General features: G+C 51.5%; 7 protein-coding genes across 7 annotated transcripts; 4 read left to right on the top strand and 3 right to left on the bottom strand.

Moving 5' to 3' along the window:
• Nucleotides 1–995: 995 nt before the first annotated feature.
• N7539_006338 (1,3-beta-glucan synthase) lies at nt 996–6,977 on the top strand (the record flags this gene model as incomplete). The annotated part of the gene is made up of 3 exons (XM_056935940.1): nt 996–1,174; nt 1,268–6,568; nt 6,635–6,977. The coding sequence occupies 3 exons, from the start codon at nt 996–998 to the stop codon at nt 6,975–6,977; spliced, it is 5,823 nt and encodes a 1,940-aa protein (XP_056788864.1).
• A 614-nt stretch (nt 6,978–7,591) lies between these two features.
• lcbA (serine C-palmitoyltransferase subunit lcbA) lies at nt 7,592–9,323 on the top strand (the record flags this gene model as incomplete). Its single annotated transcript, XM_056935939.1, has 4 exons — nt 7,592–7,920; nt 7,991–8,501; nt 8,573–9,064; nt 9,141–9,323. 4 exons carry the CDS (start codon nt 7,592–7,594, stop codon nt 9,321–9,323), a joined length of 1,515 nt encoding a protein of 504 aa, XP_056788863.1.
• Nucleotides 9,324–10,484: 1,161 nt separating this feature from the next.
• Nucleotides 10,485–11,846, top strand: scw4 (putative cell wall glucanase (Scw4); the record flags this gene model as incomplete). Its single annotated transcript, XM_056935938.1, has 3 exons — nt 10,485–10,554; nt 10,619–10,731; nt 10,806–11,846. The coding sequence occupies 3 exons, from the start codon at nt 10,485–10,487 to the stop codon at nt 11,844–11,846; spliced, it is 1,224 nt and encodes a 407-aa protein (XP_056788862.1).
• Nucleotides 11,847–12,099: 253 nt separating this feature from the next.
• On the bottom strand, nt 12,100–13,593 carry N7539_006335 (uncharacterized protein; the record flags this gene model as incomplete). The annotated part of the gene is made up of 1 exon (XM_056935937.1): nt 12,100–13,593. One exon carries the CDS (start codon nt 13,591–13,593, stop codon nt 12,100–12,102), a length of 1,494 nt encoding a protein of 497 aa, XP_056788861.1.
• A 232-nt stretch (nt 13,594–13,825) lies between these two features.
• On the top strand, nt 13,826–15,556 carry N7539_006334 (WD domain protein; the record flags this gene model as incomplete). Its single annotated transcript, XM_056935936.1, has 3 exons — nt 13,826–14,372; nt 14,443–15,250; nt 15,337–15,556. The coding sequence occupies 3 exons, from the start codon at nt 13,826–13,828 to the stop codon at nt 15,554–15,556; spliced, it is 1,575 nt and encodes a 524-aa protein (XP_056788860.1).
• Nucleotides 15,557–15,713: 157 nt separating this feature from the next.
• N7539_006333 (transferase) lies at nt 15,714–17,069 on the bottom strand (the record flags this gene model as incomplete). The annotated part of the gene is made up of 1 exon (XM_056935935.1): nt 15,714–17,069. One exon carries the CDS (start codon nt 17,067–17,069, stop codon nt 15,714–15,716), a length of 1,356 nt encoding a protein of 451 aa, XP_056788859.1.
• Nucleotides 17,070–17,868: 799 nt separating this feature from the next.
• Nucleotides 17,869–20,477, bottom strand: N7539_006332 (Zn(II)2Cys6 transcription factor; the record flags this gene model as incomplete). Its single annotated transcript, XM_056935934.1, has 9 exons — nt 17,869–18,334; nt 18,410–18,642; nt 18,715–19,131; nt 19,190–19,506; nt 19,562–19,950; nt 20,021–20,080; nt 20,138–20,241; nt 20,303–20,326; nt 20,415–20,477. The coding sequence occupies 9 exons, from the start codon at nt 20,475–20,477 to the stop codon at nt 17,869–17,871; spliced, it is 2,073 nt and encodes a 690-aa protein (XP_056788858.1).
• Between the last annotated feature and the right edge of the window lie 732 nt (nt 20,478–21,209).

The raw sequence follows: 21,209 nt of genomic DNA, 5'->3' as shown, positions 1-21,209 counted from the left end.
GGGGAACACGCGTACAAATCGTGTACTGCCGGAGTATCAGACGGCCGGTATGGTATGGAAATGCAGAGCTGAGCCATACCGCAATCATCAATGTACCAATCTGCTCCTGGCCAGGTAGCTCCACTGGCAGTCTCGCTGGCCAATAGCCACACGGGGCCAGGCCATTCCAGCCATAGACAGGGGTCCGAGTCCACCGGTACCTTGCCCACTCACTTTCCCCTGATCAATACACTTCATACATTACCGTGTACGGCACACTGTACTATCCAATTACACCAACATGGAAATGAGACCTGAAGTCGACCCCCGATCCTAAAATAACAGCAGTCGCAGCACTGCCAATATTTTCCCACCCTCTCTGGCAATCTCGCCTGCCTTATCCTACCATCCCCCCCCGGGCCCTTCCACTTCCCAATCTTTCACCCGCCCCTTCCTCATTCCATTCGCTTTGTTACTTTTTTTCCCTCTTCCCCCTCCTGTCCCATCTTCTTGTGCTGAGGCGACACTCTCGTTTCTTGAGGAAGGCTCGGTCTAGGGAAAGTGCCCAGTTGTTTTTTTCTCCCAATTACGCGTGTGCTGTCAACTTGCCCTTTCACTTCACTCGTTGCACGTCCGATCGAGTTTGAGACTCACCGGCTCCCCAAGATATCTTTGTTTCGACTCGACTTCACCGCGTGTTTGCAACCGCCAAATCACTTTCTTCTTTACTCAATCCCCATCGACTATTTCCGCCGATGCAGGATTAAAGCTTCGACTATCTGCAGAACAATTCATACACAACCCTCATCGTTGGCCCATCTTTTCATCAGGCTTGATCCTTTGCATGAGTCGTGGTTGAGGTCAGTCCTCTCTCCCTGCCAATCCTGGCTTCCGTGTCCACCCTCCCCCGATCTAGAAACAGACACCGTGAATTGGGGTCGGCCCGTGGAACATTTGGACTAAGACGGACCCTTGATAGAGCTTGAACTGAGCATTCAATTGCGACCCTTTTCATCATGTCTGGCTACCAGCAGCAACAGCAGCCGCATCAGCAGCCGCCGCCGCAGCAGGGAGGCCACTACGAGGATGACTATGGTCATCCAGGCGCCCACGGCGACTCCTACTACCAGGACGACCAAGCCGGCCAGGGATACTACGACAACCACGACTATGGTGACGGTTATTATGACCGAGGGTATGCATGCCCTTGATTGTCGTGGTACTCCACCACGCGGATTTGAACATCTGACCATCTCCACTGAATGAACACTAACAAGCCTTGAATTAGTGCACCAAATGCATATGCCCAGGAGGGTGCTCACCCCGGTCAGCCCGGTCACGCCGAGGGCGGATACTACGAGTCTGGCCATCAGGATGAGTACTACGCCGACCAGTACTACGATGCCGGCCAGGCGGGATACGGCCGTGGACGCCGTGGCAATGAATCCGAGGAGGACTCGGAGACCTTTAGCGACTTCACCATGAGATCGGAGACAGCTCGGGCGGCTGACATGGATTACTATGGCCGTGGCGACGAGCGTTACAACAGCTATACTGACAGCCAGTACGGTCGTGGGGGATATGGCTACCGGCCACCATCGTCGCAAATCTCATATGGAGGTAATCGCTCATCGGGTGCCTCCACCCCCGTCTACGGCATGGACTACGGAAACGCGTTGCCGGCTGGCCAGCGTTCGCGGGAACCCTACCCTGCCTGGGCCTCGGATGCGCAGATTCCGCTCTCCAAGGAGGAGATCGAAGACATCTTCCTGGATTTGGTCAACAAGTTTGGTTTCCAGCGGGACAGCATGCGCAACATGTACGACCACATGATGACTCTCCTGGATTCCCGGGCATCTCGGATGACCCCCAACCAAGCTCTTCTGTCGCTCCACGCCGACTACATTGGCGGCCACAATGCCAACTACCGCCGTTGGTATTTTGCCGCTCACTTGGATCTGGATGACGCAGTCGGTTTCTCCAACATGAAGCTGGGCAAGGCAGACCGCAAGACTCGGAAGGCTCGTAAAGCCGCGCAAAAGGCGGCCAAGCAGAACCCCGAGAACGAGGAGGCGACCTTGGAAGCCTTGGAGGGTGACAACAGTCTGGAGGCTGCCGAGTACCGCTGGAAGTCTCGCATGAACCGCATGTCCCAGCACGATCGTGCCCGTCAGATCGCCTTGTACCTGCTCTGCTGGGGTGAAGCCAACCAGGTCCGATTCTTGCCTGAATGTCTGTGCTTCATCTTCAAGTGTGCCGATGATTACTACACCTCCCCCGAGTGTCAGGCTCGTGTGGAGCCAGTCGAGGAGTTCACCTACCTCAACGAAATCATCACTCCTCTGTACCAGTACTGTCGAGACCAGGGTTATGAGATCTTCGAGGGCAAGTATGTCCGTCGCGAGCTTGATCATAACAAGATCATCGGTTACGACGACATGAACCAGCTGTTCTGGTACCCAGAGGGCATTGAGCGCATCAGTTTCGAGGACAAGACTCGTCTGGTGGATCTGCCTCCCGCCCAGCGCTGGCCCAAGCTGAAGGACGTGGTTTGGAAGAAGGCCTTCTTCAAGACCTACAAGGAGACTCGCTCTTGGTTCCACATGGTCACCAACTTCAACCGTATCTGGGTCATTCACCTGTGTGCTTTCTGGTTCTTCACCGCATACAACGCTCCTACCTTGTATACTCCCAACTACCAACAGCAACTGGATCAAAAGCCCCCCGCGCCCAAGTATCTCGCCGCCGTCGGATTTGGAGGTGCTCTTGCCGGATTCATTCAACTCTTCGCCACCATTTGTGAATGGTGCTATGTCCCCCGTCGTTGGGCGGGTGCTCAGCATCTGCGCAAGCGTTTCTTCTTCATTCTCGCCGTATTCCTGATCAACTTGGCCCCTGGTGTCGTCATCTTCGGTTTCTTGGACAAGTTGCCTACCGGTATTCAAAAGCCCGTCGGTCTTGCTCTGGGAATCGTGCACTTCGTCCTGGCTCTCTTCACTGTGGTCTTTTTCTCCGTTCAGCCCCTGGGCGGTCTGTTCGGAAGCTACCTCAAGAAGAATGGTCGACAGTATGTTGCCAGTCAGACCTTCACAGCCAGTTTCCCTCGCCTGCACGGAAATGATATGTGGATGTCCTACGGTCTGTGGGTTTGTGTTTTTGGCGCCAAGCTCGCCGAGTCCTACTTCTTCCTGACCCTGTCGCTGAAGGATCCCATCCGCATTCTTTCGCCGATGCAAATTTACGAGTGCACTGGTGTGAAGTATATCGGCAACATTCTTTGCCACAAACAGCCCCAGATTCTCCTAGGTCTCATGTTCTTCATGGACTTGACGCTGTTCTTCCTGGATAGTTACCTTTGGTACATTATTTGCAACACGATCTTCTCCGTTGCTCGGTCGTTCTACCTCGGTGTCTCCATCTGGTCTCCCTGGCGAAATATCTTCTCGCGCCTGCCCAAGCGTATCTACTCCAAGGTGCTCGCCACCACTGACATGGAGATCAAGTACAAGCCCAAGGTGTTGATCTCGCAAGTCTGGAACGCCATCATCATTTCCATGTATCGCGAACATCTTCTGGCCATCGACCACGTTCAAAAGCTTCTCTATCATCAGGTTCCGTCCGAGCAGGAGGGAAAGCGCACTCTCCGCGCTCCCACTTTCTTCGTTTCCCAGGAGGATCAGTCTTTCAAGACCGAGTTCTTCCCCGCTGGTAGCGAGGCCGAGCGTCGTATTTCGTTCTTTGCCCAGTCGCTATCCACGCCCATGCCCGAGCCTTTGCCAGTCGATAACATGCCCACCTTCAGCGTGCTCATTCCGCACTACTCCGAGAAGATCCTCCTGTCTCTTCGTGAAATCATTCGTGAGGATGAACCTTACTCTCGCGTGACCGTTTTGGAATACCTGAAGCAACTGCACCCTCACGAGTGGGATTGCTTCGTCAAGGACACCAAGATCTTGGCCGATGAAACCTCCCAATTCAATGGCGAGTACGGCGAGAAGGGTGAGAAGGATGCTGCCAAGAGCAAAATCGACGACCTCCCGTTCTATTGCATTGGTTTCAAGTCCGCTGCTCCCGAATATACTCTCCGCACGCGTATCTGGGCATCTCTCCGCTCGCAGACCCTCTACAGAACGATTTCTGGCTTCATGAACTACAGTCGGGCCATCAAGCTGCTGTATCGTGTCGAGAACCCCGAAGTTGTCCAGATGTTTGGTGGTAACTCTGAGAAGTTGGAGCGCGAACTCGAGCGCATGGCCCGTCGCAAGTTCCGCATCTGTGTTTCTATGCAGCGTTATGCCAAGTTCAGCAAGGACGAGCGTGAGAACACCGAGTTCCTTCTCCGCGCCTACCCTGATCTTCAGATCGCTTATCTCGATGAGGAACCTCCTGTCAATGAGGGTGAGGAGCCGCGCTTGTACTCAGCCTTGATTGACGGTCACTGCGAGCTTCTGGAGAACGGAATGCGCAAGCCTAAGTTCCGTATCCAACTCTCTGGCAATCCAATTCTTGGTGACGGAAAGTCTGACAACCAGAACCACGCTATTATCTTCTATCGTGGTGAATACATTCAACTGATTGACGCCAATCAAGACAACTATTTGGAAGAATGTCTGAAGATTCGCTCCGTCCTCGCTGAATTCGAAGAGCTGTCCACCGACAACGTCTCGCCGTATACCCCTGGAGTTCCTTCACCGGAGACCACCCCTGTGGCGATCTTGGGCGCTCGTGAATACATTTTCTCCGAGAGCATTGGTGTGCTTGGTGATGTCGCTGCGTCCAAGGAACAGACATTCGGTACCCTTTTCGCACGTACCCTCGCCCAAATCGGTGGTAAGCTGCATTATGGCCATCCTGATTTCCTGAATGCTACTTTCATGTGTACTCGTGGTGGTGTGTCCAAGGCTCAGAAGGGTCTGCACCTGAACGAGGATATTTACGCCGGTATGAACGCTCTTCTTCGCGGAGGTCGGATCAAGCATTGCGAGTACTACCAGTGTGGTAAGGGTCGTGACTTGGGTTTCGGCTCCATTCTCAACTTCACCACCAAGATCGGTACTGGTATGGGTGAACAGATGCTCTCTCGTGAATACTATTATCTCGGTACTCAGTTGCCTTTGGATCGCTTCCTGTCCTTCTACTACGCTCATCCTGGATTCCATCTGAACAACATGTTCATCATGTTGTCGGTGCAAATGTTCATGATTGTCCTCATCAACTTGGGTGCACTGAAGCACGAGACCATCACTTGCAGGTACAACCAGGATCTGCCCATCACCGATCCCTTGGAGCCCACTTACTGTGCGGACCTTGTGCCTATCATCAACTGGGTGAATCGTTGCGTCATTTCCATCTTCATTGTGTTCTTCATCTCGTTCGTTCCTCTGGCTGTCCAAGAATTGACGGAGCGTGGTGTCTGGCGCATGGCTACTCGTCTTGCCAAGCATTTCGGATCCTTCTCATTCATGTTCGAAGTGTTTGTCTGTCAGATTTACGCTCAGGCTGTCCACCAGAACTTATCGTTCGGTGGCGCTCGCTATATCGGTACTGGTCGTGGTTTCGCAACTGCCCGCATTCCTTTCGGTGTCTTGTACTCCCGATTCGCTGGTCCGTCGATCTACCTTGGTGCACGCCTCATGCTCATGCTTCTCTTCGCAACCACGAGCGTTTGGACCGCCGCTTTGATCTGGTTCTGGGTTTCATTGCTCGCTCTGGTCATTTCGCCATTCCTGTTCAATCCGCACCAGTTCTCGTGGAACGACTTCTTCATCGACTACCGTGACTATCTCCGCTGGCTTTCTCGCGGCAACTCTCGCTCGCACGCCTCGTCCTGGATTGGCTTCTGCAGACTGTCCCGAACCCGACTCACTGGTTACAAGAAGAAGCTACTCGGAGTTCCTTCTGAGAAGGGATCCGGCGACATTCCTCGCGCCCGCTTCACCAACATTTTCTTCAGTGAAATCATTGCCCCGCTCGTTGTTGTCGCTGTCACCCTTGTACCGTACCTGTACATCAACTCGCGTACCATGTTCAGTGATGACAAGAAATATGCCCCTGACGCCATTCTGCGTATTGCTCTCGTTGCATTCGCTCCGATTGGTATCAATGCTGGTGTTGCTGGCATGTTCTTTGGCATGGCTTGCTGTATGGGCCCTATCTTCAGCTTGTGCTGCAAGAAGTTCGGTGCCGTTCTCGCTGCGATTGCCCACGCCATCGCCGTCATTGTGCTCATCGTCTTCTTCGAAGTGCTCTTCATCCTGGAGTCGTTCAACTGGGCACGTACCGTCTCTGGCATGATCGCCATGATGGCTTTGCAGCGTTTCTTCTACAAGCTGATCATCTCGTTGGCATTGACCCGTGAGTTCAAGAACGATCAGTCCAACATTGCCTGGTGGACCGGCAAATGGTACAACATGGGATGGCACTCCCTCTCTCAGCCCGGCCGTGAGTTCCTTTGCAAGATTACCGAACTCGGTTATTTCGCTGCGGACTTCGTCCTTGGTCACACCATTCTCTTCTTCATGCTTCCCGGACTTGCTATTCCATACGCAGACAAGTTCCACTCCGTTCTCTTGTTCTGGCTTCGTCCAAGGTATTTTTCTCCCGTGATTCACCTGTTCCTTTCCCACCGAGTCAGCATTGCTAACAGTCTACGCAGTCGCCAAATCCGACCTCCGATCTACTCTCTCAAGCAGTCTAAGCTGCGCAAGAGACGTGTGATCCGTTTCGCCATTCTTTACTTCGCCATGTTGCTGCTCTTCCTCATTCTGCTCATCGCGCCGATCGTTGTACGCAACATGGGCCTCGACACCAGTCTGCGTAAGACTCTTTACAACGCCGTTGGTGTCAAAAAGGGCGGAATGGCTCTTCTCCAGCCTCTTGACGCGGGCCTCAACGACACAGTGTCCTACTACACTGGAAGCGGCCTTCCTCATGGCTTCTCCTCTCACGCTGCTGTCACTCCTACTGCCGGCAACTTCGACTTCCAGCGTTTGCTGTGACCTGGTCGCTCTGACCCTGTATGAAAACGGCCTGTACAAAGATTATTGTTCTGCATTCCATTTCTCCTTCATTCCTCAGTCAAACTCTTTTGCATCCTTTTGTCACCCACTAGGCGCATATGTCGGTCTTAATGGATTCATTGGCAGATCATCACTTGTGATTCATGCGTGATTGCCAATCCTCGGGGGGTGTTCCTTCGTTTACAACTCATTGCTCATTTTCATCGTTCTCTTAAAACTCTCCGGAATAAAATTCTGCATATTCTTCAAAGTATTCTCTTCCTCTGCGTCCCAGATTTCGTAGAGCTACCTAGTACTTCAACGTATGTTCAACAGTGGAGGCACTCGTCACCTAATGTCAGATGTCAGATGGAATCCAAAGCGCAAGCGTAGGTAGAACCTCCAGAATGGAGAAGAGGCCCATACCAGTTGGGAAAGTGGATCACGTGACTCCAAGGGGCTAACCTTTGGCCTCCGCGGCGCCCCGGTCATACATTCCACGCGACGTACCTTTTCAATTAAGTCGCACTGTTGCTCGCGATTACCCAGCCTGGTCGACCTTCCTGAAAATTTCATTGTCGGAAACGCGCTGAAAAAGCTGCACCTCGCATGAGATGGATATCCAGGAGACACATCGTCTCCTGTCGGAGTTCCTCCACGGACTCGCGAATCTATTTCACCGTGTTCCCGGCTCCGCAATTATTCTGCGATACGTCAAGTCTAGTTACCAAGATGATCCGATTCGGTCAGCGGTGGAATTGTTCTTGTTCCTGTTTGCTGTGCGGTATCTATTAGCTCCAAAATACTCAACAAAGCCTGGCGTGGTCCCGTTGACCGAAGATGAGATCGACGATCTTGTCGACGAATGGACTCCGGAGCCGCTTGTGGCCAAGCCCTCTGCGTTGGAGGAAATGGAAGTTGAAAAGCGCACTGTGATTGTTGGGTGAGCGTCTCCCCGGCCGAATCTGTGAGGATGCTGAATGTGTCATGCTAATGTTGATGTCTCGTTCTAGTCCCGTAGGTCCCAAGTCGAAGCTCTCCAACGGACGTACTGTGAACAACCTTTGCTCTTTCAACTTCTACAACTTCAACACCAATGAGTCACTCAAAGAGCAAGCTATCCAGACCCTTCGAAATTATGGGGTTGGCCCTTGCGGACCTCGTGGTTTCTACGGCACCCAGGACGTACACATGAAGACCGAAGCCGACATCGCATCCTTCTTGGGTACACCGGCTTGCATTATGTACTCACAAGCCTTCTCCACCATTTCCAGTGTCATTCCTGCATTTTCAAAACGAGGAGATATCATTGTCGCGGACAGGGGTGTCAGCTTTGCCATTCGCAAAGGTATTCAGATCTCACGCAGTACTGTACGATGGTACGACCACAATGACATGGAGGATCTTGAGCGCGTCCTCGCCAAGGTCACTAAAGAACAAGCCCGCAAGCCGCTGACCCGTCGATTCATCATCACCGAGGCTCTCTTTGAATCCTATGGTGATATGGTGGATCTACCTAAAGTTGTATGTCACCGAAATACAGTAATACCTGGCTTGTTTCTGCGTTCATTGCTAATCGGCGCCTTCCTATCTAGGTCGAATTGAGATTGAAGTATAAATTCCGTCTAATTCTGGACGAGACATGGTCCTTTGGTGTTCTGGGACGCACCGGACGTGGTCTTACCGAGCACCAAAACGTCGATCCCGCGCAGGTTGACATGATTGTTGGTTCACTCGCGGGACCTCTTGTTGGCGGAGGAGGTTTCTGCGCCGGCTCCGAGGAGATTGTTCATCACCAGCGTATCTCAGCTTCAGCTTATACTTTCTCTGCCGCCCTCCCTGCCCTCCTTTCAACCACTGCCAGTGCCACAATCAATCTCCTACAAAACAGCCCGGAAGTCATCAGTCAACTCAGGGAGCATACCAAAGCCATGCGCGCTCAACTGGACCCTCGAAGTGATTGGGTGTATTGCTCCAGCGCCCCGGAGAATCCCATTCTTATTCTTGTCCTGAAACCAGAAGTCGTGGCGTCCAAAAAGCTATCTTTTGACGATCAACAGTATCTCCTGCAGGATATTGTCGACGAGGTTCGTACTCGGAATCCATCACCTGTTGTTCGCCTCATGCTCGATCAAGCCCGCTAACTCCTGACTTCTTGTTTAGTGTCTTGCCAATGGAGTCATGATCAGCCGTCTGAAGGCTCTTGATGATAACTTCCAGCCAAGACAAATTGTTTCTCCTGCACTCAAGGTCTGTGTCACGATCGGTCTCACCAAAAAGGAAATCGAGAAAGCCGGGACTACCATCCGGCACGCCATCACAAAAGTCATGAGCAAGAGAAAGTGAAATGTCCACGGATATGCTCATGTCGTTTCGCCTTGACTCTTTCCTATCTGAATGACTACTCATGCTTCAATGACCTCCGGCATCTTTCACATGTACATTTACTACGTGTCCGTTGGCGATTGATTGACACCCAGCGTTTCATGTCTTGTCTTCTCTCTTGTCTTCGACTTGTTCATTATTAATTATGGCCGTTGATACTCGTATGGCCCCAGCCCTGGATTTCTCTTCTTCCGATCTTTGGTCACTCGGGATCCTGACCCCGATGCTGTACTTTTGGCATAATTCATTACCTAGATTGTTTAATATTAGTCTTATGAAACGAACTCGTCGGTGTTGCGCCCATCTGCCTGTCTCCTCGACGATGCTCACCCCTGCCCGTCCGTTCGAGATCAGTTTTCACGCCGGCCTTTGATGTGATGGCTCTTCCTTGATGATGTCTCAGTCGTGGAGCCTCGTGTCTTGCATATCAAGTGACAACAAGACCTGTGTCGAGCAAGAGATCTTCCCAATCTACATTATTCTGTGAGACCATGGAACGAAAGAGGTTGGGATTTTTGGTACGAAACGCCCAAACATGTCGCCAAAGTCAACAAGGAATCCAATTTCCAGCCCCGTCCTGACCCCTGGCCCCCATCCTCCCAAATCACAATCCAGCCCAGCATTCCACAAACACGGCGACTTGTTAGTCTGGGCACATTCCAGACCAGCTTTTGCTTCAAGTCTCACTCGATCGCGAGCCCTACTCGTCCCATCGCCGGATACTCTCTAGGAATTTGATTGAGCAATGGTAGGCCCAGATCGCGGCTTCGCACCATCTGGCTTACTCAACTCAAGGGGCCAGTACAATGGCATGAATTCGAGACTCTTGAACTCTTTCCCCTTGCTAGTCCACAATGACTGGGCCTGTCCTGGTCAACCCTTCGTTGACCTCTTCGTGCATGGGTCTTCCCCATTGTTCCATTTTCTCTTAAGTGGCTGGCGGCCATCATGCATTGCTTGCCGACTCCGACCTTGAGATCGACCTTTTTCTTTCATTTTTTTGCGCGTGCTGGATGGATCGCGGACGTCGTGTACAGGCTTCAGGGTGCCGATTCAAGTGACTATACCTAGGCTTCAGCGTGGAGAACTGAGTCAAGTCCGTCCGACGGTTGAAGGCTTCCAATGAAGCAGATAATCAGGGCGCTCTTGGCCTTGCGCCTTGTGTGTGATGTAGTGTTTGCGCAAGATAATGGTGAGAAATGGAGCCCTCCTACTCGGTTGCCGCTTCACCTGCGTTATGACTGACTATCATCAAGGAGAACCTAGCGTGCCCTGCATCGATTCATCATACGGCATCTCCTTGGATACTGGTGACCTGAGCCTTCCTGGTATTGGTGACGCCAGTCATCCAGCAGTCTCACAGGGACAGGTCAGAATCTACTATCTAGTCACTAATACGTGAGGCTTGCAGAAGGACTCGAAAGCTCACTCATTGTCTCATAGGTCCCCTCAGTGGAATCTCCAGCGGTATTTCTGCCTAGTTCCCAACCACAGGACGGCTGGCCTGCATCATCATCATCACCACAATCCACGCCAACAGCGTGTTTCGGAAGTCCTGATCTCCTGCTAGACGACCCTCTCTTTGGATCAAGATTGTTAAATAAGCCCGGTCGACCTCCCGCTCAACACCTCGGACCTGCTCAACACCCTAGTCCTGCTCAACATCCCGGTCCCAACCAGCCCATGAACCCCAGCCATCAATTCGGTATTTCGTACTCGCCATACCACGCAGACCGATCGTGCAAGTCCCAAGAAGAAGTCAATAGGGATCTCGACAGACTAGGAGACTACCCGTTCGTCCGAATCTACGGAACCGACTGCGATCAAACCGTCAAAGTTGCCCGCTCTGTACGACAACGCAAGAAACAAGTCTTTGCCGGAGTCTACGACCTAGCCGATCTCCCAAAAACCCTCCAAGAATATCGAAATGCAGCCACTCTCCCCGACGGCCGTCGAGACTGGTCCGTTTTCCACACCATTTCCATCGGCAACGAGCTGGTCAATAGCGGGATGGCATCTCCCGCGGACGTGATCGGGGCGCTGAATCAAGCCCGGACTATCCTTCGCAAGGACGGATACCAGGGCCCCATCGTCACGGTAGACACATTCTCAGTCCTTCTGAAACACCCTGAGCTCTGCAAAGCGTCTGACTACTGCGCGGCGAATTGCCACGCCTTCTTCGACGCGAACCAGCACGCGTCAACTGCAGGTCCGTATGTTCTCGAGCAAGCGCATGCCGTGTCTGCCGCAGCTGGGGGCAAGCGGACCATGATCACAGAGTCCGGCTGGCCGCATGGTGGGAATCCGAACGGTGTTGCTGTGCCGTCGCCGGAGAATCAGCGCAGTGCGATTGAGAGTATTCGGCGGAGTTTCGCTCATCGCGAGGGGGATCTCGTGCTGTTCACGGCGTATGATGATATGTGGAAGAAGGATAACCAGTATACGTTCAATGCGGAGCGGTTTTGGGGTATTCATCAACAGTAGGAATAGAGAAAGTTTGACCTCGTTCAAATATCCATATTTTATACTTGGTAGCCAGTCTTGTGGTTAAAGTCATCAACCCTTTTATATTAGTACACATGCACTGATGCTTGGGTACTTTTGACTGTGAATGGCGGGAAATAGCTCTTTCTTGATCAGATCATCTTCACTTTTGCTGCTGTCATGTCTCGTAGAAGCGCTATTTACAAAAATTCAAAAACGGACCCCAGCAATCTGCCAGGAAGCCACCTTTGCGCTAGCCAGATCGAAGTCTGCGCTGTTCATGAGACTCTCGCGCGCGAGATCTGAGCTTTTCGAGCCATCCGCCGGGCCCGGCAAGTTCCTCGTAAGCTGCCTTGTTCGGAGGGAAATCCCAGAACGAGTCCTGATCATGTGTGGGCTGGTCACCGTGATCAAGATCCCGCTTTCGTTGGCGGACAATATCCTTAAGCAATCGACGGGTTCTAGAACTGGGCTCTAGCCCCGTCACATCCATATCATGCAAGAAGGATACCACGGCAGGAAGGTCATTGCAACCATACCAATAGAACTGGATCATCTCATCATACAGAGCGACAGATGAGCCTAGCAGCGCAGAGGCACGACCCTGGTCCTTGATCGTCGTGCGGAACTGACCGATAAGTGGTGAACCCGGGAAGTGCGTGTTCAATAAACGGAAAGCAATCAGCAGAGTACGCGGGTACAGTTCGGTAATGACCTGGTCAATTGGCACAACGGCTGGGATTCTAAATAACCCTGAGGAGGTGTGAGTATGCGCCGAGTCGGCAACGTCTGCGTCATCGGAACTCGTCTTGTTAACAGCGCCGGGCATGGTGATGTTGGCGTTCTCATCCAGGTGTTGTAGCACGGAGAAAATGCGCTCCTTGCAGACTTCCCAGAGACCCATGTCGCCTCTGCCCTCTTCAATTGCTTGGAACAGCGCAAATTCAATCTTCTGGGACTCCTTCTTCACCACGATCTCGATCGCCTCCTGTATGGTGATTTCGGGCTCCATCATGGTTGCCGATGCGGGTTCGCTGTACCCGAGGTCACTGATGCGGAGCTTGAAAGGTTCGGTGACTTCATCTGAAGGTTCTCCGTCCACGTCACCGTTTTCAGAATCTCCGTCAGAAAAGGCCAAGTCACCTTCAGTACCATATGTTCGTTGCTGCTCCTTTTTGGCTTTTGAAGACGACTTGTCTTTCAACTGAATGTCCTTCAATATTGAGCCAAATTTCGTCATGAGTTCTTGGATTCGCTCTTGATCCTCTTGGGGAACGTTTTGTGATTGTTTGGAGTCTCCCGTGTCAGCGACCTGGTCGCGGCCCACGCCCAATTGCCCAAGGAGCTCTCCAAAAGCTTTCCTTTCAGGGCCTGTGACGGTGGTCGAGCTTTTTGTCGAGTGAAGAGACGGACTTCGCCCTTGGCTGCGACCTTTGGACGTTACTGAAGCCGAACGGCGTCGCAGATAACTTCGCCGAGGTTGGGCGCTGCTAGCCCTTGACTCAGACCCCGACTGATGTGGAGAGCTTTCGTATGCGGATCCTTCCTCGTCATACCTAGGACTTCCTCCTCGTCTTCCATACTCGTAAGACGCCCGGTTCTCTGCGGAATATTGGCGGACGCGAGCAGCGAACGTCCTCCGCAAGGACAACGAGATTGGCGCGAGGGTGCGGGTTTGGTACAAGAATGGGGTCGGGGAGCTAGTCGTTGCCGACAGGTAGAATGCACGCGAGATGTGCGTCGCCATTGCCTCGCCTGGCGTTTCTGGTTGCATTGAGCGTCTGCGTAACACTTTTTTTGCTGTTTGGCGGATTCCGGGAATTTATGGATCAAATGGGCCGGGGAATCTTTTACTATCAAGATCACATGACTTCGCGTCATTCTCCGCGCGTGATCCGCGATTAGCACCTAAGTGCCATCGTGAAGTCAGTGCGAGCTTTCGTGCAGGTTGCATGCGACAGCAACAAACGGCAACAAAGATGGCCAAGGGACCCGAATCGTCTGAACTGTCCGAGTTCGAGAAACAGCGTCTCGCAAATATTGCCGAACGTGATGCGCTCTTGAAGAAGCTGAGCTTGGAGGCGCAATCGGCGGGTCTCTTTAATGCGCCGAAGCCTCTCGGTAGTGGTGCGCCAAAGCCCAAAAAGAGAGCTGCACCCAAGCGCATCAAGGTAGAAGATGAAGCGCCGCTACCTCGTCGGCAATCGTCACGACTGAGAGGTTTGACGGCTGACAGCGAGGTCGTGAAGCGCAAGGCCGAAGAGCAGTACGAGGCTGCTAGAGAGGCTGAGCGAGCTAAAAAAGTTCGGCGGACCGATGCTTACTCTGCGAATGACATGTTCATCGCTGGGCAGAAGTTGGAAGGGGATAGCTTGATTGGCGTGGATGTCGTGAACAAGGGTGTCGCTGAGCCGTATGTGCGAACCTTTGGCGATGATGACATCAAAAAGACAACAGACAAGGACTTGAAAGCTTTGCGTGAGGAAATGGATGGACTGAGTTTGTGGACTCAATGGGACCCTCAAAGTGAGTTCAGAAAATATCCAGGACTCGCTCCATGATGCCTTGCGATAATTAAGACGTGAAATATGTATAGGGATCAAGATCACGCCGGAACGAATCTATGCCATGGCTTTCCATCCATCCGAAACGAAACCCCTGATTTTTGCTGGCGATAAACTAGGACATCTTGGCGTCTTCGATGCCTCCCAGGAAAGGCCAGAAACAGGAGATGACGAGGAGGAAGATGACGACCCGGACCCGGTCTTGACGACACTCAAGCCGCATACCAGAACGATCAGTGCAATGATGGTCCACCCGTCAAAACCGACATCCTTGTTCTCCGCAAGCTACGATAGTTCTATCCGAGAACTGGATCTGGAGAAGACAACGTCCATGGAACGATACGGCCCTGAATCTACAAACATTGACGAAGCACTTTCCGGAGTCGACATGGCCGCGGATGATCCCAACACGTTATATTGGACTACCCTGAATGGTACTTTCGGACGCTATGATATGCGCGCCCGGCTTTCGTCAAAAACAGTCACTAATTGGCAATTGTCTGAGAAGAAAATTGGAGGCTTCTCACTCTACCCTACGCAACGACATTACTTTGCGACGGCAAGTTTGGATCGGACTATGAAGTTGTGGGATCTGCGAAAGCTCTCAGTCGATGAGCCAGTCCCCGTTGCGGAGCATGAAAGTCGCCTTTCTGTGTCCCATGCTGCTTTCAACGCAGCAGGTCAGATCGCCACCACTTCCTACGATGATACTATTAAGCTCTACGATCTCGGGTCCAAGGGCATATCCACGTGGAAGCCTGGCCACACTTTATCTGACAATGAGTTCCGTCCGGACACGGTTGTGAGGCACAACTGCCAGACTGGGCGTTGGGTGACAATGTAGGTTTTAGACCCAGCAAGCACTCTTCTTGCTCTTTGGGTAATTCTTTTCAGATGGATGATGACGCTAACCCTTCTCTTCCCAGCCTTCGACCTCAATGGCAAATGAACCCCCAGTCTCGTATTCAGCGATTCTGCGTCGGAAATATGAACCGTTTTGTTGATGTTTACAGCGAATCCGGTGACCAGCTCGCTCAGCTTGGAGGCGACGGAATCACTGCTGTTCCTGCGGTTGCTGTTTTCCATCGCAGCAAAAATTGGGTCGCCGGAGGGACAGCCAGCGGCAAGCTTTGTTTATGGATGTGAATGGGCTTTCCTTGTCCCTTGGCATGAAGCCGTGATCAATTACGAGCTCATTTTGATGTAATGGAGGATTTATTCTTTGCACAAATAATGGTTTATGGAGGAAAGGGACGAAAGGAATGAAATGGTCATTTGTCCAGAACGTCTTACGACCTTCATGCTAAAAAGACTGAATGTATTTCGAAAAAACCACATCATTCTTCAGGAAATCATGCTCCTTGGTACTCGCTTGAAGATGTAGGTCGAATGCTCTCTCGGAACTTCGTGGCAAAGTCGGCAATATCACCGCACAAGCCCCCGGCAGCGCGGTGTGCATACGAAGAGCAACGGGTGCCACACCATGTCCTAGATCGTACCTCTCGATATTCGCCAAGGCCCATGTGTTGACGAAGACATCCATGTTGGTAAAGTCAGCATGGGAGCCCATCATTTCCGTTGGGCCGAGAGATGATCTGAGGGATGTCAGGTGGTTGACCAAAGAGATGTCAACTGCCTTGGTTGACTTGCGGATGGTCGCTGCGGCCAGGGCGAGACCGCGCACAGGATCGTCCTCTGATGTGAAGTCATCAGAATTGATAGGGCCGGCCTGTGTGGCAATCACTGCATTGCCGAAATAGTGTTCCGAACTCGTGTGTCCTGGATCCCGGGATCGTACATCGATGGGCTGTATAAGCCGTGACAGGCAACCCTTCTTCGTGGGATCAAGGTGCAGTCTGGCACGGGTAATTGATGTCCAGATAAGTGCTGATAGAACATCGTAGGATGAGACAAATCCACCTTCACGCAAGTACGGCAAGCACTCTCCCTTAAGAGCCTTGAGAGTTGCGCCGTCTACGCGATAGATCTTGGCTTCGAATGAGGAGAGAGAACCCGCAGGAGGTTTCCATTGGCTTTTCTCCATCACATAGAAGAATTGAAGTTTCTCAACAGATTCCTGTCGAGTGTATTCGGCAGCGTCGAGAGGCGTGTTGAAGGGGCCTCGATTCAGATCCGGAGTGAAGGTAGGCATCTCGGCACCTTCACGGTGCGCCTTGCACCCTTGGAATATCAGAGACAAGAATCTGTCAATAGAGAACCAATCCCCAGTCGCATGGTTGATCCTCGCGCCCAGAACGAGTCCCCCTTCCAGGAGACTCAATTTCAAAAGACAGGCTGGCTTCCTATCTGTTGCGGCCGCTGGCAGATACTTTGCATAGCCCATCTGATCGGGAGCGAAAGAAGTCCGCGCCAGGTCTGAGAACGAAGGCTGCCCGGTGGAGTTGACTTGGTTGATGTCGAATTCAAGCTTGCTATTCTCATCTTTGATGATGCAAAGCTCGCCGTTCTCCTGTAATTGCAGTTCTCCTGTCATGAATGGTAATGCGCCAAGTGCATTGTTCAGACCAGCCTTCAGCGAAGATAAGAGCTCCTGCACATTGACCTCTGGAGAAATTTGGTAGAATAGCAAGAGAGGCACTTCCATGTGGAACCCGCTCTTGTCTAGGTCCGAAAGCTTGTACTTTGTCTGCTCCGCCATTGTTGAATTCGCCGAATGTTGCGATTCTGCACAAGGTAAAGGAAGAAACCCTCAGTGTCGATACTCTTCGAGCTTGATGGATGCGTGTGCGTAATTGAGCCTTTGCTGTTCAACTGGAGGAATTCCAAATTTCCAAGTAAGTTATAACTTATCCGACGATGGGCGATTGTAAAAACCGAAGGGGCCGTCTCCTCGGGCACCGTTTTAGGCAAATGGTGCAGCATCAGATAGTTAATTTCACTTTTTAGGACCAAGTCGTGAACGCGCCAGATTTTTCTCCCCTCGATTTCTGATCCACTCAACTGAGACAATCGGAAGAAGCTCATCGAACGAAACTCATGTATGACTATGCGAAGGTCGTGGGTAAGGACGATCGGAGACCCCCCGCCCCAACCTCGAACGTGAGGACCTAAGTGGCTGCCGTTCAGCGGCTTTGGGACGCCTGATCTCGCAGATCAGTCAAAGTCGAATTCAAGAGTCCGGGTTGAATGGTTCCAAGGGGGGCTTCAGTGTCGGAGACGATGATAAGAGAGCGGACGAAAGGTGTGCGAAAGAGAAAGCAGTTGTTTATGTACCGAAGCATCAATGGAACGTTTCACCGACCGGGCTCAGGCTCATACAGCAGTATCTTACGCCGCTCCGCATGAATTGATTTGAATACGTCACTATGGAGGAGCTGTGAAAGTGAAAGAAGTCCGAGTCTTTTTCTTCGATCACTCTATGCTTGAATCGCGAGGATAGAGTACACACCGGGCAAGTTTTAAAGGTCTTCCGAAACCTGGGCGGGATATTTAGAGCTCTAGAAGGGGATGGCTGGGTCTGAAGCTATGATATCTGGGTCTCCCCATTGTAGGGAAGGCTGACTGTTGAACAGATGCCACATCAGATCGTCAGTCACCGGCGGAATACCAGTGCTGGTGGTCAGCATCTGGTCTGCGGATAAAGATGGCGTGGCGTAAGAACTTCCATGCACCGAAACTTCAGCACCCCCCTCTGTGTCTGTGAACAGATTCTCATGGGTGACAGGATACCAAGGAGAGATTTTGGCTCCAGGGCCCAGGCTCTGTCGGCTCTGAATCAAAGGCGTACACATGCCCTGGAGTGTCTGCAGAAGGTTGACAAGCTCTGCTATGTGAGGGCTGGAGGTAAAGTGCGAGAGGCTTTGATTGATATCCTGGAGGAGCTGATAGTCCTCTGTGTTCACTTCGCCAATGACGTTGCAAAATAGAACGAAAAATGGACTCAGGGGGTAGAGAAGTAAAGTCCTATATTGAGTTGAACGGATAGAGTTAGACACATATTAGTATATGGTTTGCGACACTGTATGAGTAGAAGCTTACCACGTCAGCCAGGACGGAAAGGGGTCCATGAAACCGGGGCCGTTTGTGATATCTTCGAGCATATACTGCATGATCTTAACCGCCTTGCGAGAATAACAAAGGCATTCTTTGTGCGATAGAGGTGAAAAGGCATATCGAAGCCTCGACCGCAGAATTTCAACCAGAATTGCATAATACGAAAACTCAACGGCAATCCAATCCCGGCTGATCAAGTCGGGTGCAAGATTTCGACTCTATTTGTTATTCCTTACCATCAGCGGGATTCAAGCCGTTTGCAGTGGACCGGTTCCAAACAATGGACTTACCGATTGTAAACTCGAGAAGATGATTGCCATGTTTTCTTGCAACCTTGTATGATGATTGACGATTTGTCGAATGTCGGCCATTTGGCTACATGCCGAAAGCTCACCTTGAACCTGTGCGAGATCCACCAAAACACGAACCAGAGGCATGTGAGCATTTGAACCATCTTCAGTGACAAGGTCACTTGCGGGGCTGTTCAGCTCAGGTAGAGACAAGCTTCGATGAAGGAGGCAACCAAGGGTTCGATCTAGAAAGAAACACCAGAAGACTGAGCTCTTGATCTCTTCATCCCGGTCTGGATCCGTGTCGAATTTCTGCCTGCGGGTGTCGTGGTAACCTAGAGCGGATATCAAGCGAGCAGCGAAGGAATTCAACACCCATGCCTGGCTCATCCTGCCAGACAAAAGCATCAGGAGAGTCTGTGGCCAAGGATATTAACACTATGCTTCGGCAACCCAGTGGTCCATGAATACATACTGCAGATACCAAGGCCTGAATGAAAGGGAGACTAGGGCCATTCAAGAAATTCAGATTTCGGAGCGCTTCCATCGCAGAAGCGGTGTACTCTTTCTTCAGTTGAAGCAAATGCTCATTGATGATCGGATCTTGATAGACTCGGGGCATATGCAGGGTGTGGAGGATGGCCCTCACGTGTATGCAAACGGAGTATTGGTAGAACTCCTGCCCGACAAGATCGCCACTGAGGAACTTGCTGGCAATTTTCCTCAAGCTCTTAGCCGAAATATGGTCAGGCCAGTGCAAATTCCCTGAAGCTCCCGCAGAGCCACTGTATTCTGTCGAACAACCGGTTAGCTTGAATCAAGGCATGAGCGGAGGCGTACTGCCTACCTCGCAGAAGCATAAGTAAAAGCTCCGACGTTGGCTTGCATGATCTTGGACTATCTGTATCTTGATCACATAGTGCATCGTGACTCAAAGCCTCCTCTGGCACTGCGTTAGCTTGGTGGGCTAGGGAGTTCACAAATTGCAAGGCTGATTTGAGGATCATCTGGCGCTCGCGATTGAATCCCCCATTACCGTCAAGCTCAGTTTGGATGATGACTCGAGCTTGCTCAGCGTGGTGAGTAGTCTCGTCAGAAGCCATTTCACATCTCTGCCTGGGAGGCGACTTCGACATTCCGGAGCCAGGGGTGCTATGCTCAGACTTCCTTTTCTTGGTCGAAGAGTCATTCAGGTCAACATGCCAACTTTCACTCGTTGGACTTCTTTTCCGAGTCCTATGCAAGTTAGATCTCTGGTGCACTCTCCTCCGGGATATGTAACAAGGTTCAGGTGCCTTGATCTTACATGTGCGGTACCGTGACTGCCTTCTCCAGTCGCAAAAGTCTCTCGCCTAACGAGCAGATACTGTCATGCTGAATAAGAAACAAGTTCGCCTAGACCTTTCTCAATATTCCCACTCACATGGCAGGCTTCTGAGGCCGACTTGGCCGCTCAGGACGAAGTCGCAGGCACTCGATGCCTGCATCCACGCAATTGGCACATTGAGCGCGTCTGTCGCAACGAACCTGTAATTTGGGTGTCAGTAAAACATCCAATTCGGCGTGTAGGCGAGACAATAGGACTTACCTTACGCGAATGACAAGTATCGCACTAGAGGAGCCATCGCACATTTCAATTAGCAAAAGCTCTCCGTCTGACCAACGTACAGCGATCAACTGCATTCAAGCAATCGCATTACAATGAGCATGGCGGCTTTCAGTTCTGTGGTAGCACTCACCGCACGTAAGACCCCGTCACCCATTATTCTGTGCCACTCGCAGAGTCACGGTTCTCTCAAACGTCAAAGTGTCAGGGCTCAATAGGTAATTTCTAGGGACAGCTCTCAACGAGATTCGACCGATCATGATACGTCATTCGTAGGATTTTTCGTGCAGCATCCTTGAACACACCCTTTGCCCTCCAAAATCCTAAAGCCGCCCGAACTGGACGCCGAGTAAGATGGATTTCCTCTTTTGGTCGGACCTCCGACCGAATCGGGTCTGATCTCAAAGACGTGGCGAACCTTAGAGAACCCTCCACTCTCCATGCATTCATTTGTACAGTACAACGACCGAGAAGATACCCGTACCTTATAGTCAGACTACAGCAAATAGACTGGAGTCACACTTGGCGTTCAATGATCATTGATGTATCATATTGGGTGATACAATTCATCGCTGGGCGGTCTCTCGCATCGGTGCTATGGCGCTTGCTTATCTAGTTCAGGGCCGTGAAAGGAGACGGGTGACTTTCACTCTTCCAAGATAGGTAAGATATGATTGAGATATTCTGACCGCTTCACTTCTTACCTCAACTATCATGCGATCTACTTAGCTGGCCTCTTGGAGGGTCGCTCACTTTCAAACAAGCAAGCAACATCTCAGCAAATGATTGGTCTCTTGCAGTACAATGTCACCGGTCTATATCGGGAACGTTGCTGTATCTCCAATGAACTTTTTGGAGAAAGAAAGTTGGTATAGACTAAAATGGTTTG

Source organism: Penicillium diatomitis (assembly GCF_028827545.1).
Source record: "Penicillium diatomitis strain IBT 30728 chromosome Unknown utg000008l_segment0_segment0, whole genome shotgun sequence".
NCBI lineage: Eukaryota > Fungi > Ascomycota > Eurotiomycetes > Eurotiales > Aspergillaceae > Penicillium > Penicillium diatomitis.
Note: the sequence above shows the minus strand (reverse complement) of the source record. Positions and strands in the feature narration are given on the sequence as shown.